The sequence below is a fragment of the Diabrotica virgifera genome, chromosome 5 (assembly GCF_917563875.1).
Source record: "Diabrotica virgifera virgifera chromosome 5, PGI_DIABVI_V3a".
Classification (NCBI taxonomy): Eukaryota; Metazoa; Arthropoda; class Insecta; order Coleoptera; family Chrysomelidae; genus Diabrotica; species Diabrotica virgifera.
This window is the reverse complement of record NC_065447.1, coordinates 10736804-10756969: the sequence shown is the minus strand read 5'-3', so window position 1 is coordinate 10756969 and position 20166 is coordinate 10736804. Positions and strand designations below refer to the sequence as shown.

The 20166-nt window shown below is 34.4% G+C and overlaps 1 protein-coding gene across 1 annotated transcript in view; it reads left to right on the top strand.

Moving 5' to 3' along the window:
• The window catches only part of LOC114333861 (protein Skeletor, isoforms B/C), a 180250-nt gene extending 167854 nt beyond the window's left edge, over window positions 1–12396 (top strand). Inside the window, exons 7-13 of the mRNA XM_028283888.2 lie at window positions 5889–6073; window positions 6172–6547; window positions 6706–6978; window positions 9832–10025; window positions 11202–11426; window positions 12059–12226; window positions 12291–12396. Coding sequence (XP_028139689.2) covers window positions 5889–6073; window positions 6172–6547; window positions 6706–6978; window positions 9832–10025; window positions 11202–11426; window positions 12059–12226; window positions 12291–12299 — 1430 coding nt within the window. The 3' untranslated portion in view covers window positions 12300–12396. The remainder of the gene's footprint in view (window positions 1–5888; window positions 6074–6171; window positions 6548–6705; window positions 6979–9831; window positions 10026–11201; window positions 11427–12058; window positions 12227–12290) is intronic.
• Window positions 12397–20166: the final 7770 nt, after the last annotated feature.

Below are 20166 nucleotides of genomic sequence, written 5' to 3'. Positions count from 1 at the left end.
TGTAATCTCTTTTATATTATTAACTTTTACCTTGACCTTGACCTTGACCTTGAACTTGATTAGATATACGTATTTGTATTCATACGTATATCTAATAGATAGAAAGCCAAACTGGAACATTCAGGTTAAGTAACAGAAGAAATATCCATAGAAAATGGAGTCAAACAGGGTTGTGTACTATCCCCTACCCTATTCCTTATTATGATAGATTGGGTAATGGGAAGATTAATTGACAATAGAACAGGAATCAGGTGGAACTTATTCAAACAGTTAGAAAATCTTGAATTTGCAGATGACATCTGAACACTGAACACCGAAATCATATGCAAACAAAAATTGGCACATTACTCCGACACAATCGGACTCCGAATAAACATAGAGAAAACCAAAGTTTTAAAAAATAATAACCATCTAAATAATAAAATAATGATAAACGGTAAGGAAGTAGAAGAGGTGGACAAATTCACATATCTGGGATCAGTCTTCGAAATAAGCGGGGGTGTAAAAAGGATATCGTAGAATGAAGTAAACACTTCTGTTGTATATAGGTATATTATAAATTTATTAAAAAATTTTTTTAAAATTCATCCACAAGGGAGTGGTTGTACAAAACGTTTTCGGTCAAACTGACCATCCTCAGTGTAAACGTCCAGTGTACAAGTAATTGAAACTAGCCACTTGAATAGGTGTAAAACCTCAAAATAACATTATTGCTACATTATGAGCTGTATAGTAATCGACAATAAGTCGATGTATTAAGATTAAAAATGTATCACATGTGGATGTATGTCATCCTTGCTCGGAATTAGCACAAGGTTGTGATCAGGTGAGAGGTTAACAACCAACTGAACCTTTGTACACTGTGACTTGTACACTGTGAATTACTTGTACACTGGACGTTTACACTGAGGATGGTCAGTTTGACCGAAAACGTTTTGTACAACCACTCCCTTGTGGATGAATTTTAAAAAAATTTTTTAATAAATTTATAATATACCTATATACAACAGAAGTGTTTACTTCATTCTACGTTGTCTTAACAAAGGTATACAGCCAACTACAGGGTTTACCCTTTTAAAGTTTTAAAAAGGATATACCTGTAGACGAGAAAAATAAAGACTCAGCACGCAGTCAACGCTTGAAATAGAATTTGGCAGACAAACTAAATATCGAAAACAACAAAAATTAAAATCTTTAATAGTTGCATTAAGGCCATCGGTACATAAGTCGCAAATATTTTACGGTTGTCTCTAATTTTTCTGTCTTTATTCACACTGGTATGGATATGTAAACATTACTAGAATGTCATTCTACTAGAACTAGACAATGTCATCATTAACTTTATAAAGATGGCTTGTGAATGTTCTTGGATAACTGTTATTTGTATAATTGCAAATTATTAATTCAGTTAATAAATGTGATAATTTTTTCACTAACTATGTATTCAGTGATTGTAATAATTTATATGCACAACAAAAGCTAATAATCACTCGAGAAAAGAGGAAAAGTGTTTTTTTAATATATTGTTACTATGGAACGATTACAATTTTGAACATCTTTAACAAAAAAATACTTGGATCACAGAATATATCCTGATGTATTCTCTGCTTGGATCTTCCATGAATAATAAACAATAAATAACTTTTTATTAAGTTCACGTCTTAAATCAATTATTTATCAAATACACTAAGTATCAATATTATTTAATCAACAACTCAAAATATTCCCGATGCCATGTCAAATATTTAAAACTGTCACTGTCTTGTCATCAAATTCTATTTGACTCAGTGCGTTGTATGACAAAGATAGCGAATGTTCGATTTGGAAAATATCACCACGGACATGGTGTCCATTTTTTTTGAATCCTGAAAAAAACTAATAAATATTTGTTTTAAATTTAAACACAGATTGAAAGCCTAAATTATTATCGAGGGCCGAAAGTCTCTTAGAATAAATAAAAAGTTTCTTTTGAATGAGATATTTGAAATTAAAAATCACACTACATTTTCTCTTAGTTTTTCACCCCTATAATTTATTAAAATAAACATTATAGGAGTTTTCAGGGACTTTCGGCCCTCGGTAAGAACGTAATCTTTAATTCTGCGTTTAAATTTTACACAAGAAATTATTAGTTTTCTCAGGATTCGAAAAAAATGAATCCCCATTTGAATAGCATTGCAGCTGAAAACACGTACCCATCCCCTTAAAAGTATACTACTCTACGGAGAAGAAACGTGGAAACAGGACGAAAATACAATTAAGAAACTGCAAACTTTTGTAAACAAATCTCTAAGTAAAAATCCTGAAAACATACTGGCCCAACAGAATAACTAATACAGAACTATGGGAAAGAACAAAGCAAACGAACATATCTACAACAGTCAAGGAAATAATTGGAAATGGATTGGCCACACTTTGAGGAAAGACTAAAGCAACGTTGCAAGACAAGCACTTGAATGCCAATAAGAGGGGAAAAGAAAGAGAGGAAGACCAGACAGCAGCTGGAAAAGAACAACGACGAGAGAATACGAAAAAATTGGACTAAGATGGGGTGTAGTCAAAAAGAGAGCAAAAAATAGAATAAAATGGAGGGAACTAGTACAGTTTATCCAGAGAATAAAACAAAAGAAGTTGCGCTGTCCCGGCCAGACAGCAATCTTACACTGAGAGAGAGAGAGAGAGAGAGAGAGAGAGAGAGAGAGAGAGAGAGAGAGAGAGAGAGAGAGACATATTCAAATTTCCCATCGGTCTTGATCGTTAGTGGTTCTTCTCCATTTCTCGATTTGAATTCTGGTGCTATCTGATTATGTATAATCATGATATTCTGATCATTATGTATAATTAAAATTTTGAAATTTGTGTTAATGTGTTGAAATTTATTTATAACTATATAATAGCAATTTCTTCGTCAAAGGAATGACATATTAACGCTCACTCTTGATGTTATATCAATCAATTGAAAATTTGTTTCGACAGATGTAAAATTTCGTCGATTTTCATTTTGTTTTTGAACTAATTTCCCTTTCATAAAGCCGCACCACCGGCACACGAGCTTTCATTCATCAAACCATTTTTGTGGGCATTTCAATAACAGGCCGCAAAAAACATCCGATATAAATGTTATGTCGAAAATTTATTCATCCATGTAGACGTGCAACAAATGATTGTATTTTGTGCTTTGTGTTTTATCTGACAGTTCGTTAGATTTGTCACGTTTTAATTTATCACTGGACAATACTAAGTAGTTGAGCCCGATTGGGAACTGGCCAAAATGGTTTTGGATCAACGGAATTAAAGGGAATAGGTCACTAATTTGTGCAAACACTATTTTAATCATTTCATTTTAATTATATAGAATCACTAACGCCCGGTTTCATAATCAACTTAAATTGAACATTAACTAAAGTTCACTTTAAAGTTGACATTTACCCATATGAATTGCATTGATAAAGGTACCAACTTAAAATTTAAAGTCCACTTTAACTGAGTATGAAAGGATTATGAAACCGAGCGTAACAGACACATATATTAAAAAAGAATGTGGGTGTACTTTGTACGCACGTAAGAAGTTATACTTCTATTATATGATTTAAACGAAATTAATATACTTTTTATTTATATTTTGTTTAAATATTAAACTAATTTATACTTACTACTTCTCAAACATTTTTATTAGAACAGTGCCAAAACTTAAAATAATAAAAGAATAAAACACACACAAACACATTAAACAAGCCACAAATGATGTCTGAACATTAATTGTCGAAACATTTTTTAACTAAATACGTATTTTCTGAAAATACAATTATATAATAAATATACTTACAATCATAAAATGTATTAAAAAAAACAAAAAAGAAAGTTTCTATTGGGACTCGAACCAGCGCTGATAAGCGCGGTTGGTATTGGAATTCATTCGCCTTCAACGCTTGGCCACGGACACTATGTGTCATTATTTACGAAGATCGACTAACTAAACGGATTAAACTTGTGATATTTTGAAAATTGATCAAATTATTTTAATTTTGAATTGAAATGATTTAGAATTGAAAAAATACAACAAAACATAGAGTAAGAAAACAATATATTAGGTGAATATTGATAGAAATTTTGATGGTAATCAAATTATATAAATAAAAGTATTACATACTATGTATTTTGGCAAATCAAATAGGTAGGTTTATACCCATGATACATTAACAATTATTACGTACCTGTTGCTTTTAAAAACTATTTAAAAGTCACTACAATATTATAAACTTTTTTGTTTCTGTCCTCACAACAATAAAACTAATATATTATACATTTGTTTATCTTGACCTTTACCTCCAAACCACAGCTGTCCTACAGCTGCCATATCGGATAATTTTTGACATGTCATTTGAACATCCAATCAGAACAATGTTATAATGCGCATGCGCCGGGCTGATAGGTTTTTAACATATAAAAATTCACCCTCTATCGCCGGTAAAGAAGTATAACTTCAAAAATAATCAGGAATAACAGTAAACGTAGTACATATTTAAACATCGTCATCATTATCATTATCATCATCATCGTCATCATTATAATTATTATCATTATCATCATCATTATCATCATCATCCTTCACAGATTAGGCCTAGGGATCGCCAAGTCCTTGAAAATTTCAAGATCTTGTCTTGATTTCAAGACAAGATCAAGACAAGTAGTAATTTTAGATTTTAAGACAACAGAAGGAATTTTATGTCAATACCATGATTTTTTCTCAAGAAAACATAAAATCTTGAAATATCTTGAGTAATAAATAAAAACTTGAAAATAGAGCAGAACAAAGATTTTTTTGTGCCTGTAGTGCCAGTATCGCATCTAGTACTACTATTACCACTATCCTGCACTGGTAAATGCTGCTGCTTTTTCCTTTTGCTGCCACTATCGCAGATACTACGGTCTCACTGATCACTGGTTTCAGTTTTGTCATTCTCAGTATTCACTCTTGCACTAGTTAGTAGTCTTATTGATTATTTCATATTGACTGAAACCGTAGCACTTGCGTTTCTTTCTATTGCTTTTTGATCAATAGTCTGAGACAGAATCAGAGCCAAATGACTCAGTAGACATACTATTTACTGAAGAGTAGATGTCACTCATGGTAAAATAAAAGATAATTTTAATATTATAATGTACTCTTTATCACCAATATTCACAAGGTTGCATCAAAAATATAACCAAACTAGTACACACTACCACTTTGTAATATTAACCTTACTTAACTAAACGGGATAAAGCATGCAACTACAGATCAATTTTACGTTCGTCAGAAAACAAATGCAGATTGGGGACTCCCCGGGGTCGGGAGCCAGTAGCAGTGAAAGCCATATTAGCATGCAACACAATAAAAAGGTCGCCGAAGAATCACCGGAGCGGGTAATCAAGAAATTTCAAGATCTTGAAATTTCTTGAATCAAGACAAGATATGAGATGTCAAGAAAGCGTCAAGACAAGATTTTATAAAATTTCTTGATTTTTTCTCAAGACAAGACAAGAAGTTGTTATCAAGACAAGAAATCTTGTCCTGTCGACCTCTAGTTAGACCCTCTAAACTGTTCTGTTCCTTTACTCCTCCTTTTGTTGCCTTCTCTGTCTTCATAGGTAGTTGTGTGATCTCCATTAATTTCTATTTTTGTTCTCCAGTTAGATACCTTCATTCTGTTGATATCTTCTCTGTCCTGACCTTCCCATCTGCACTTTAATCTCTTAGATTTTTTGGGCCAAGAATTCTTCAGAATCTCCTTTGTCTTTATTAGTCAGGCACATTGTCTTTGCTGCATAAGTTGGACGCGACTTTGTTCTTTATATTAAAAAAACCGTGAGAGAACATTCTAAAGTATCATTTTTTTCTATTTCAGATAACCGTGAATATATGTCCTTTGGTCTCTCTGGCGATGATTCTAAAACTGTCATGATTGGTGGTGATGTAGTTGTAGCATGGGTAGACAAAGAAACTCTTAAAGGATTTGCGGAAGATTACTATTTGGAAGACAAATCACAATGTTCCGGACCAACTGGATCATGTCCTGACAATAGACTAGAGGTGAGTAGCTTTATTGAGGGTATTTATTGGTGAAAACCAATAGTTTAATTTTTTGATGATTATAAGCATATTATTTTATTTGTTTGATTTGTTCTTAGGAAAATACCAACAGCATTCGTCTACTGAACGCAGCAATGGTCAACGGCTACTCAATAGTGACCTACCAACGTCCACTACGAGTATCTGATCAGTTTGACCGTCCCATATACACTAACCACTCCCAAGCTATTATCTGGGCGATTGGACCACTGAACCAAAGAGATGAAGTATCTTTCCACAGCAGATATCTCAAGAAAACGCACCTTATTGACTTTGGAAGACCTGCTAGATGGAATTGTCCTATGCCAGAGACAGATCAACCAGCAATGGCTGCTGTATATGCTCAACATCAGCCTGTAGATACCAAGGAAACGTCGTATGTGGAGAAGGAGTACAGCGAAGAACCTACAACTAGCGCTCCAAGGAGAACAAGCGGTAAAGTGTTTGGTGTTTTTATTTTATCTTAACACTAATCTTCTTAATTTCTTACTTTAATTTGGACCTACTGCCTGTCCAAAGTTGCTAATTCTTTAAGCGTAATGCAAAAGTCATATTCCCTCTACGTGTCAATCGATATTTTTGTAATTTCGCAGTTAGAAGACGAATCCCCCAACGAGGAGCCCAAAATTCACTTGCTGAGGATTCTCAGAATAGCGCTTCCAGGACCAAAGAACAAGCTGAGCCTAATAGAAGAAGACAGCCCCAAAAGGAGACTGACACTCGCGTCGCAAGACCCACTCAAACCAGCGTTAGCAAAAGAGACGCATGGGTGATTCCTCCAATCCAGTGTGATGAACCTGATGATGGCGTATTTTATGCCCAAATGGGTCCAACCGGTGGAAAGAGAGGATATCCAGCTATAACAGGTAATGGACAAATGTGAAACCACAACCGTAGGTTTTTTTGTCAAAATTTTAAGAAAGTAAAATTAATAATCTTCTTCTTCTTAACGTGCCCTATCAAGTCCCCTTGACGTTGGCGATTAACATGGCGAAACTGTCTCTGTATCGAGCTATTCTAAATACGTGTTCTGCTTTCTTTATTCCCGTCCACTCCCGGATATTCTTCAACCAAGAGGCCTGCTTTCTACCAATTCCTCTGCGTCCTTCGATTTTACCCATCATAATAAGTTGAAGAATATTATACCGGTCTCCCCTTACTACGTGTCCAAAATAGGCCATCTTTCTATATTTGATGTTATCAAGCAGCTCGCGGGCAGCATTTGCTCTCTTAAGGACTGCCACATTTGTCAGCATAGCCCTCCATGGTATTTTCAGTATACGTCTATGCAGCTACATTTCAAAGGCCTTCAAACGATTAATGGTGGATATTTTTAATGTCGATACTTCGACACCATACAAGAGGGCGGACCAAATTTAACATTTAATCATGCGCTTTCTAAGTTGAAGTTGCAAGTTATCATTACAGAAGAATGACCTCATTTTTAAAAAAGTCGTGCTGGCTATCTCGATTCTACATTTTATCTCTTTATCTGGACCTAGTTGTTCAGTTATATGGCAACCAAGATATTTAAAACTGGGCACTCTTTGAATTAAATGACCATCAACAAATAACCGTGAATCTTGATGGGCCAAACGGCTAAATACCATGTATTTTGTTTTTGAACAGTTTACGTTTAGGACAAACTCTCTTCCCACTGTGTCAATGGCATTTAAAAGATGTTGTAATCCATTCATATCATCACTTAAAGTAACTGTATCGTCTGCATATCTGATTGTATTTATCAGAATTCCATTAACTTTCACACCCCATTCCAAATTATGCAGCGCTTCCTTAAATATTCTATCTGAATATAAATTGAATAACAGTGGGGACAGTATACAACCCTGTCTGACACCTCTTTGTATTTTGCATATTTCTGTTGATTTTCCATTTATGCAAGCTGTCGCTGTTTGACGCCAGTATAATTTTTCTATGATTCGTACATCTTGACTATCAACTCCTTTATCCTTTAATATTTTAATTAATTTGTGATGTTGTACTCGATCAAAGGCCTTCTCATAGTCAACAAATACAGCAAAGACGTCTTTCCTTTGATCTCGGCATTTCTGCAATAATACATTTAGTGCAAAGAGTGCGTCCCGGGTTCCCAGTCCATTTCTGAAGCAGCCAAATTGTGTTTCGTCCTGGTCTTCTTCACATTTATCTCTGATTCTACTGTGGATGATACGTAGAAAGATTTTCAAAGTGTGGCTCATCAGGCTTATCATTCTATAATCGCTACAGTTTTTCGGACGTTGTTTTTTTGGTAGGGTTATGAATTCGGACTTTAACCAATCTTCAGGGATATCACCAGTCGAATAAACATTATTGAAAAGTTTTAACATTTCTGTAGGTATGTTGTCAGGACCAACGGCTTTCTTGTTTTTTGCCAATTTTATAGCATGTAGTATTTCTGATTTTAGTATTTCTGGTCCTTCACCTTCATCTAAAGTCTCCAGTTCTTCGGGTCTATCATCATTATACAGTTCATTTATGTAATTATACCAGGTAGTTCGAATTTCGTGTTCGTCTATTATCATTTTTCCCGACGAATTGGTTATAGTATGTGGAGTTTTCTGATGATAAAGACCAGCTACTTCTCTAAATTTTTTAAACATATTAAACGTATCATGTTTTTCATTCAACTTTTCTAATTCCTTGCATTTATCCTCCATCTATTTTTCTTTAGCTACCTTTATTTTTTGTTTAATTAGTTTCTGTTTTTCTTTGTATTCTGTCTTGTTATCTTTCAGTTTTCTTCTCTGCTCCATCAATTCCAGGATTTCATCAGTCATCCATTGTTGTTTTTCGTGCCTTTGCATCGTTGTATATTTTTCCATTACTTTCCAGGTAAGATCTTTAAACGTGTTCCATATTTCTATATTGTTTTTATTTGTTGAATTCTTTAGCTGATTATTTAGGTCATTTTCTATTAGCGTTTTGTTGGATGCTGAGATATGTAATTTTGGTGTTTTGGGGCTTTCTTCGACTTTTTTGAGATTCACTTGGATGTCAGCTATTAGAGGGTTATTGTCTGAACCGATATCTGCACCAGATTCTTAAATCTCTTGTTTACTAGAATACAATCTATCTTTAATTACATTCTTTATAATCTATAATTAATAATCACTTTAGTTTTATGGGTAGATTTGAGGCCATCAGACCAAATGAAAAGTTCATTTTCCTATGTTTATTTTCAGTAACTATTCGAAGAACTGCAAGAAAGAATCATTCAGAAGAACTGCAAGGCAAGATTCTGATATATCATCTTTTTTTGTCATAAAATGGTCTGTTTAAGAATATTTGTGTCCACTTTCAATGTAATAAGTTGGCTTTCTCCCTTTTTGAAGAATATGTTAACAATGCCATAGTACACTCGTGCTCTTGCTAGTTCCAATTTTAATTTGAAAGGCTGGTCTTCATTGTATGGCCTTTCATATCTTTTTGCATTTACGCACCTTCTTCTTCTTTAAGTGCCGTCTCCACGACGGAGGTCGCCAATCATCATAGCTATTCGTACTTTAAAGACGGCTGCTCTGATAAGTTCATTTGATGTACATCCATACCATTCTCTCAGGTTGCGAAGTCATGATATTCTACGTCTCCCTATGCTTCTATTTCCCTGGATCTTTTCTGGAATCTGGAATTTTTATGTCGTTGTTTTAACATTATAAGTGATATATTAGAAAAAAATAGTAAGATTACATCTATTGTAGGTCATGTCGGCTGGGGAATCTCCTGGTACATCAACGGTCTTCTCATTCCAGAGATATACGTAGTCAGAGGCACTGAATACACCTTCGTCGTAGAGGGTGGTGAGAACCCAGACATACCAGCTAAATATCATCCATTTTACATAACCGACGACCCTGTCGGAGGCTACGAGTACAAAACACCAGAAGAAAAAAGGGTTAGTTGAAAAAAAGAAGTAGGTCTGGTGTCGTATTTTATACCTAGCAGGTAGATGTTAAAATACATCATTAAAAATATTCATTTTAATATGATGAAGAGAGGTAGGTAAATTTTTAAACTAATTTAAATCATCTCTTGGGGAAACGGTTAGTACATAAATATATATCATAGTCAGTCTACGTAGTCTACATCTAAAGTACAACAAACTTGGCCCTGTGAGTGGGTTTACTCCCGTGGATGAGTTTACACCCGTGAATAGGTTTACTCCCGACTTCCATGATTGGGTTTACTAGAAGGAAGTAAGAAAAAACTTAGAGGGATGCATGATAAAATAGAAGGGATTCAAGAAAAATTAGAGGGAGACACGATCAAATAGGAGGGAGCCAAGAAAAATTAGAGGAAGGAATGATAAAATAGGTGGGAGTCAGAAACAATTAAAGGGAGACACGATGAAATTGGAGGAAGTCAGAAAAAATGGGAGGGTGTCAGTAAGAATTAGAGGGGTTAGAAAAAATTGGAGGGTTCAAAAAAATTGAGTGGAATGACTGTAGATCTGGTAAGTATGACTGTAAATTGGCAATTGATTGGATCCTCCATCGCATGGCGACGGGCAAAATTACTAAGCTTTGTTTTTAAACCAAGAGGAGTAAACTAAAAAGACACATTCACACCCAAGAAAGTCATTAGAAATATCACCAAATACGTCTTCTTTTTTGGTTGATCATATCAGCCTTTGACGTTAATCCATAAATATTATACTACATATACTAATATGTAAGAGTTCTAAAAACAACTGTTTTTATATAAAAACAGACTAAAAATCTAAAAATTAAAGGAATAATGCAGGAAATACAAAAAATCGCTGATATAACTTAATTAACCTATGAAATGCCAGTCGTGTCAAAATTTTATAAATGTCATTAGTGTCAAAATTTGATAACAGTTGTGTAAACTTGCCTGAGGTTGGACCAATTACAAACAAGCTTTACGGCGCGGGAAATTTGAATTACTCCTCTTGGTTTAAAAATAGACTATAGTATAATATAATATCTTATGATAATCTAAAGTAGGATTATAAGTGAATTACATAATTTATTAAGAATCTCAGATCAGACATCTTTTTTTATTTCAGAATTTTGTCGAACTAATGTTCATATTTAAATTGTATTTTCAGAAAATCCGCATTTTTGCCGGAGCACGTAAAGAATCAGATGGTTCCTTAGCACCAACTGGTGTAGGAAGGTCGTGCTACTGGACACCGACAAGCGATATGGACGCAGATGATTTTCCATCATTTGGAGCCTACCAGAGATCTCTGGAGCTTAAATGCGATCAAGGGGAACCTGGATTTATCCAATGGACACCGGACAAGAATACACCAGATACTGTTTACTACCATGTAAGTACATCCATATTCTTTCTTCTTCTTTAGCAGCCCCTTTGGTCCAGTCCTGGACATAGGCATTCTCTTGTGTTTTCCATATTTGCCTGACTTGAGCTAAATGGTGCCAGTATTTTTCTGCCTTATCTTCGTTTCTCATATGATCTTTTAAGCATGCATGTATCATACGTCTCTCAATAGCTCTCTGAGTTGTTCTAGTCTATTGAGGAATTGGTTAGTACGTGTAAATCCATCTATGCTGTTTTTACTATCTACTAAAATAAGCTTACGTCGTCATTTGAGATTTCTGAAATCAGAACCTCACGTCATTGCCAAAATATGAGAATAGTAAATAAATGTGAGGTATTTTCCAAATGTCAACTTGATATGTGGTACATGAAAAAAATGAGTATTTTTAAGGGCTTAACAATGCAAGAATATACAGGGTGTTCGATTTGAAATAGGAAAGTTCATTTTCCAGAAAAACGGAAGATCTGACAACAATGTAAATAACACTATCACCATCACAAGACCCTTACTCACTAAAACCTATGAAAATCGTTCAAGCTGTTTTCGAGATTGAGTCGTTCCTTATATAACACTCACTCTGTATATCTATAGATCTGATCATATTATTATTTTTGTTTCAGTGCTTCACTCACCGATACTTGGGCTGGAAGATTCACGTCGTAGACAGCTGCGATCGCAAAGCTGAGGCCAGCGAGATCAAGCAGACGATCGTCCCCGCCCCCCAAAGCATCTTGGACAAATTGGACACCGACCTCGAAGACAGTCCCTCTCTGCGCGTCGAGACAAGGGTAAAACAAATTAATATTATTACAGAAGACAACGAAGATAAAGACACTAAATCAATAATTTCAGAGAAAGTAACGTCGGCACCTGTAGAAAAGTCATCGGAGCAGTTACCAAATCTAAATCCACTCCAAACACCAGCACAGCAAAACTTCCACCTTAGAACCAGACCCAACTTCCATTACTACCAACAGCCTGAGCACTTGCACTACTTCAAACCCAGCACCCTTCTGAACACCGGTATTGAAAGCACTAAGACCATTTTAGTACCTTCCACCGCTAGCACTACTACAACTACCACCACAACTACAACTTCTTCCGAAAAACCTACAACTCCCAAACTAGTTGATAATATCGCCTTAGCTAGCGACAATTTTGCCAATCAGACTTACTTGGTCCCTCCCCCTCTTCACTATCCAGAAAATGTTAATGTAATTTACAGAAGACCGGTAAATTATTTACCTATGCCAGTAAAAATGGTACCACAAGGTGCTTATCTAAAGCGATATTATGGAGGACCTCATGTAAGTTATAAAAAACCAATACTTAGAGTGCCCAATTACAGATATAAGCAACCACCTGTTTCCCCTTACATAGTATATGTAAAACAACCCCCTCTAACAACAAAAGCACCAATTGAGAACCAAGTACGACCCTTTACTGAGAAGCCTATATTTGAGCATCAAGTAAGACCTTTTACTGAAAAGCCTGTATTTGAGGAGGTCCGAAATATAGAAATTTCTCCCCAACAAGCTTCAACGGAGAAAGAACCTGAGATACAAACCGCACCTAGCACGTCTGTTGCTGATATAGTACCCAATTTTCTTCTAAGACCGGCTTTTAATAGTGGCTTTAAGCCAGGTTCTATAAAGATAGAAAGTGGCTTCAAGCCAATCATAACTAAAGAATTTCAAGACAGAATAGACGAGGATGAACCTGTGGTGGAGTATGAGAGTGAAAAGGGCGTTTTACAAATAAATGATACGGAAAAATTCGAAACTAAACCTATTCATGCCTTTGAACCAATGTTTATTCCTTCTCCTCCGTTTAAGCCAACGAAAGAAAAGAAAGTTAAGATAACTAAAAGACCTGTGTCGAAAAAAAGACAAGCGTATACAAAAATTGTAGTTAAAAGACCTCGCAGCTTATCAGATACTTTGGAGGAACCCATAGCTGAAGCAAATGAAAGAGTCGAAAGCTATTATCTTCCTCCTACTAACGCACAACCTGTAGAGGTGGTTCGAGAACCTTCAAATATCGATATCGACGTACCGGAACCGAACCCAATGCTCGGTACTCCACCAGATGTTGTAATCACATACGACGGTAAAAAACTGTCCGGCCAAAGCCTGACAGCCAAACTGTCAGACCGACCGACCATAGTAAGTCCAAGATTGTCGAAAGCTTCGGCCTACTTAACAGCCAGACCTCAGTTCGGGAGATTCAGGGGAGAGTTGCCTCCTTTGAATCTTGATTTCATTAACAAAAATGCACCGCAACTTCAGAATTCCGCCGGGGTGTTGAATAGGGAATTAGATACACCTCTGCCTTCGGAGAATGAGCAAAAGACCATTTCGACGAGGCTAAGCAGGGTAAAAAGTATTTAAAAATGAAAGATTTTTGTCTAAACTTGATCTAAAAATATCTAATTCCTTATATTTAAGTAATTTAATTGTTGGTATGATATTTTAGTACAGACATTGTAAACAAGAAATATAATTGATTAATTGCTTGCAAATTTGAGTCTATTTTCAAGAGGTGAAATGAAAAAAGATTAGGACTTATTCACAATTGGTTTTATTTGTACCTTAGATGACCGGTTTGGGCTCTACAATTTCCAGTTCATTGTCAGGTTCCCGATTAAGGTTCCTTAATCAAAACAGTACAAGGTTTAAAGTTGGCATTAGTTTGATTATTGCCAAGGCGATGGAATTAGTGGCGGATCTACGGGAGGAAATAGGGGAAGTCCCCCCCCCCCCCAACAAGGTCTAAATTAAGGAAACTTAATGAATATAAGTTATTATTTATGTCTGTTATGTAGTTTGAATGTATCTGTTTTATGTATTTTGGTTCGTGTTTCACTGGAAGTTCCCCCTCAGTTCATCCGCCACTGGATGAAACCAAATATTCTTCTTCTTCTCTCCATACCATGTTCATTATTGAACGTTGGCCATCATGGTGGCTATCATAATTTTATTCGCCGTAGCTCTGAAGAGTGATGACGAAGACTGATTAAACCACTCAAGTAGGTTACGAAGCCATGATATCCTTCTTCAACTGGGGCCCCTCTTTTGCCCTGAATAATAAGGGTCTCTGAGGTCTTCATCTATCATAACATTTCTTATGTACGTTTTCCATCTCATAGTAGGTTTTCCTCCCTTTTTCTTACTGGTGGGTCCCAGTCCACCATTATTTTTGCTTTGCTCTGGTATTTTTTGTACATGTCCGTACCACTGTGGGGCTCAATTTTCCAACTTGTTTGTAATTGAGCATTCTACTTCCATTCTGTTGTATATTTCCTCTGTTCTTATTATATCCTCTCTGGTTATTTGTAGATATCTTCTCTTAAAATACAATTCAACTGTTCTTATTTTATTTCGTATTGTTGTTATTGGCAATACTTCGGCTCTATGTAAGGGTAATACTCTTTATTTTAAGTCTAAACTAATTATAATGATGTAGTGATGATGCTCTATCTAAACTAATTAGTTATGATTATTAATGCTCTATCAATTTTAAAAAATATTTGAACGTAAACCATATATAACTCTAATTAGGTATGAAATGACGTGCAAACATGTCTATATTATACAGTGCGGTGGAATAAGTGTTGCCCCCCCTGTTAACTTGTTTATTTTAAGAATATAAGCAAAACTCTCGGACAGGTCGATTTTTAAACTAACGATAGTATATTATGGCATCAACGTTTCGAACTTTACGCGATCCCTCTTCAGGTGACAGGCATACCTTTGATTTTTTTAAATGGTAAAGTACCTACATCATGTGACACCTTATTTAAAAGCTCTTAAAATACTGATTTCAAAAATGTATAACACTTTAATCCCTGTTGAGATCGTAGGCGCAAAATTTTGGTCGGGCTCTTTTTAAGCGCATTTATTTTTTTCAAATTCTGAGAAAACTAATAAGTATTTTTGAAAAATTTAAACTCAGAATGAAAGATTAGATTATTACCGATAGCTGACAGTCCCTTCGAATAAACAAAAAGTTTCTTTTGAATGATATATTTGAAGTTAAAAATCACACTAAATTTTCTCTTTTTTTATCACTGTGACTTATAAACATTATAGGAGTTTCAGGAATTTTGGACCATCGAGAATACTGTAATATTTCATTCTGCGTTTAAATTTTTCAAAAATATTTATTAGTTTTTTCAGGATTCGAAAAAAATGATTGCATTTAGAAAGAATTCGACCGAAATTTTGCGCCTACGCTCTCAAACAGGATTAAAGTACTATACATTTTTGAAATCAGTATTTTAAGAGCTTTTAAATGAGGTGTCACATGATGTACTTTCTCATTTAAAAAAATCAAAGTTATGGCTGTCACCTGAAGAGGGATCGCGTAAAGTTCGAAACGTTGATACTATAATATACTATGGTTAGTTAGAAATCGACCTGTCCGAGCGTTTTGCTTATATTCTTACAATAAACAAGATAACAGGGAGGGGGGCAACACTTATTCCACCGCACTGTAGAAACAGAGCGTGGTAATGATGTTGCCTTTGGAATTTCCCATTTTGGCTGAAAATGTTGATATCTCATAATATAATTGGGTGATATGCAGTGTAATTTAGTGCTTAAAACAATTTTTCTTGTTTATAATTTCTTTCGTCCCTAAAATCTCATTAGTTACTAATTTTGTAAATATTAATGTTATGATTTTTAATAAATTTTTACAAAAGTTGCGTTCTTTTATTATTCTGAAATCGTTCAAATTAGATTACAACAAAGGAAGTCAAAATACAGAAGTTCAGATGGCACACAGAACCAGTTAAACATGGCAATGGCACAGTGGACATGTGGACAATAATAGGTAATGGGCAATAGATAAGTGGAGAAATTACTATGTATGTACCAGGTATCAAAATCTGAGACTAACTAATTAATATTCAGCCCAGCGGGGTACTGTTGTTGTAGGTGTAAAATTACATAAACAAAGGATCATTTCATAAACAGGTAGATTCCTTGTTTATGGAATTCCACACGTCCAACAATAGCACCCTACTGAGTTGAATATTAATGAGTCTGCGAATATTAAAGACTGCGAATTAGGAATCGTTCTTTAGATAATATTATATAAGTTCTAATAAAAGTTCTTCGCCTTCTTCTCCATCCTTTATTCTAGGCAAAATGTCAAATCGCAAGGATTATCAGTGCTAATAAAATTTCATGGACACCGCACATCTCAAACCAAGAAGTTTGCATTGAATATACTTAGGGCTTATCTATGAATAGGGCTTTTTATTAACAGTCATTTGTTTCGAGCTTCTGTCATATGTCGTATAATCCGTGTATATTAATATTATACACAGATTATACAACATATGACAGAAGCTCCAAGCAAATGACGATCGATGAAAAGCCCTATAACGAAAACTTTTCAACACAGTAAAAGTTACAAAAACACCATACATGGTACTACTTTACCTACTACTTATTTCTTCAGTAGAATGTGGTCTATAATAATTAAACATTAGGTTTGTTCCAACACAACGAAAATTTTTTTTTGTTTGTCATGAAACCATCACGAAACTATAGGACTTTTCATCGATTGTTATTTGTTTCGAGCTTCTGTCATATGTTGTATAATCTGCGTATTAATATTAATATACACGGATTATATGACAATACACGGATTATATGACATATGACAGAAACTCGAAACAAATGACTGTGAATGAAAATCCCTATTGGCCATGAGCCGATGGGTAGAGGGGATTTGACAGCTTTCGCCAGCGCTGTTAGTGGCAGTTTTGTGCATTTATCTGATAAATTTAAATGACGCGCCATGGGTAGAGCAGAGGGAATTTGACGGTTTTCGCCCAAGGTTCATAGATAGGGGTTAGGTTATCTCATAACTATGTGGGCGATAGCGAGAGGGAGGGGAATGCCTACGTCACTCGTACGACAAAGTCAAGTTTGACAGTTGTTTGTGGTTATATTTCCGTATATTTTTGTGGGATTTTCTTATAATATCGTTTATTTGTTTAATATTTGTTGAGTTTTTAAGCATATAAGGACAATATTACTATAATTACTTATTTGGGTCCTATACAAAGGCAGTAATGACTTGTGAAGTGTGTTTTCGTAACCGTGTAAAGTTAGTTTAAATTATAATATTATGTAGTTTTGTATGTTATAATAATAAAACATTTTTTAGATGAGTGGTGGTAACATTTGTAGCATAGCTATATGTAAAAGCAACTCCAAAATTCCTGAACCAGATGGAAACAAAATAATAATGTTTTTGGACATTTCCCAAATACCTTAACATTATCAAACAATAATGGATAATAAAATGTTACAAGATAAATGGGCCACTAAACATAAGAAAATAGGTAGCAAACATTTCCTCGTGTCTGAATATGTTAATATTATGTTACGTCTTTTTTATATTCTAACCTAATAATAAATTATTTATATTATTCGTTCTTTTGTTGTTGCATACCACCAAAAATGATAAAAGTGCTGCACATTCCACGAAAAACATAATAAGTAAGTACCTACATATTAGTATTTTTGATTTTAAACTTTTTCTTCTATTTTTTTGGATTTTTGTGCTAATTAAATTGTTTTCTCCATTTAAAACACACATAATAAGTGTTAAATGAATTCTAGTTTTTTGTTAGCAGACTATTGATTTTTTAAGGGAAAAATTGATATAATTACCAATATAAGAACCACTTAATATACCTATACCCAAGAAAATCTCAAAATATATTGCAAAACCTAAGTTTTTGAACCTTTTATTAGCATTGACTCTTATGACAATTTTAAAATTGTCGTACGGATGACGTATTCCCGCCTTTAAAAAGCCAGCCTTTGATTGGTCTAGAGTTATGAGACAACCTACGCCCTAATCTATTAACCTTGGTTTTCGCCAGCGCTGTTAGTGCAGCGTTGCCACATTTAGTAGATTTCTACTTTTTTGGTAGATTTTTGATATTTTTTTAAAAATTCTAGTAGGCAATATTTTTTAGTAGATTTTTGGTATATTTCAACATTTTCTTATGACAAAAATAAAATTTGCTTTTTAATAGTATTTACCCCATTTCTAAATTAATTTTTAGACATTTGTTACAATTTCCCAATGTCATTACCGAAAATAAGATTCAGGGGTGGGATTCTGTGTACAATCGCTAACACCGCCGACCGCTTTCTACCAATGTCAATATATTTGAATTTTTAGTTTTAATTCAAATATTTTCTTGTTTTACTAAGCCCCGTATTCATAGTCGGTACTCAAGTCTGAGTCGATGCTTAAGGTCGACCTTGAAAAAATTTGTATACAAATTTGTATAAGAATTTGTTCAAGGTCGGACTTGAGCATCGACTTAGACTTGAGTACCGACTATGAATACGGGCCTAAGTGTCACTTCAGCATCAACTAGCAAAACTAGAAAATAATTCAATTAAAGCTAAAAATTCAAATATTTTCACGACAATTGACATCGATAGAAAGCGAAGTGTAGATATCTACAGTGCACGGAATCTAGCCCCAGGACGTAGATGATGAATATTAAACAGAAATGAAACTGGATTCTGGTGTAACAAACTTGCAGATTTCAAGTAGGAGTGCAATCAGTACCTATTTCAGGTGTTATTGAAGAGTTCTGGCATTCGGTGTGCCTGTTAGAAGCTAACGATGGAAAACTAAAATATCTATTATAATACATATATGTAACTTTGCAAAACAACAAATGTTGTGTTTGCGTGTTTCTAATGTAAAATGCGAAATAATTGTTTAAAGAATATGATCCAGGCATGCAGATGTTAAAATCAGTGGATGACAAAATATTATATACAAATATTAAATATAAAACTGATAAAAATTAAAAATAGTTGGTCATTTTTGTTCCCCAGTTAAAATATAAAAAAGTTTGGTTTTTGTTTAGTCATATTAATTTCTAGTTAAACTCCCTCTGTGGCTCAGTGGTAAGAGCGCCTACCTTTGGATCGAAAGGACCGAATGGTCGTGAGTTCGAATCTCACCAGGGTAGAGAATTTTTCGTTTATTATAAATTAATAAATGAAAATAGTTTCTATCCTTGTGGGATCGGTACCCACCGGAGGGACCGCAGACGTTCGGATACAATTAGCGTCTCTGCAAAGACAATGACATCGACTTTGCAAAGTAACAAGACACTTACTCAACAAACACACTACATAACACTAGCTACCTAATTGGTAATATCCACTGTACCATCACCATGCCAATGCCCATTAGTTGTCGAGGCATTAGCTAAATAAAAAAAATTTCTAGTTAGTCAGCTGTTATTTTTATTATAAAAAGTCCTAAATTATATACAAATATATTAATAAAGTTTTATAGTATATTTTAGTTTTTGATAAGTAGATTTTAGTAAGCTAAACTTAACAGTAGATTTTCTAAATAAAATGTGGCAACGCTGTGTTAGTGGCAGTTGGCAGTTTTGTTTTGTGCATTTGATAAACTTCATAAACTGAAATGGCGGATAATATAGATTTTTCAAAAAAGAAAACAAGATATTGCAGCTGTTGTATTGATTCATGTAAAAATACTGAATATAACAGTACTGGATGCATTTATTATATTCGGAAACATTGCGTACATGTCCTGCATCAACTAAATCCTTTTCTTTTTTTGGTGTTGCTGATTGAAATTGGATATCATGGGAAATAAGACTTGAATCCAGTATATGTTTAAATCCATTTTGATAGAATTC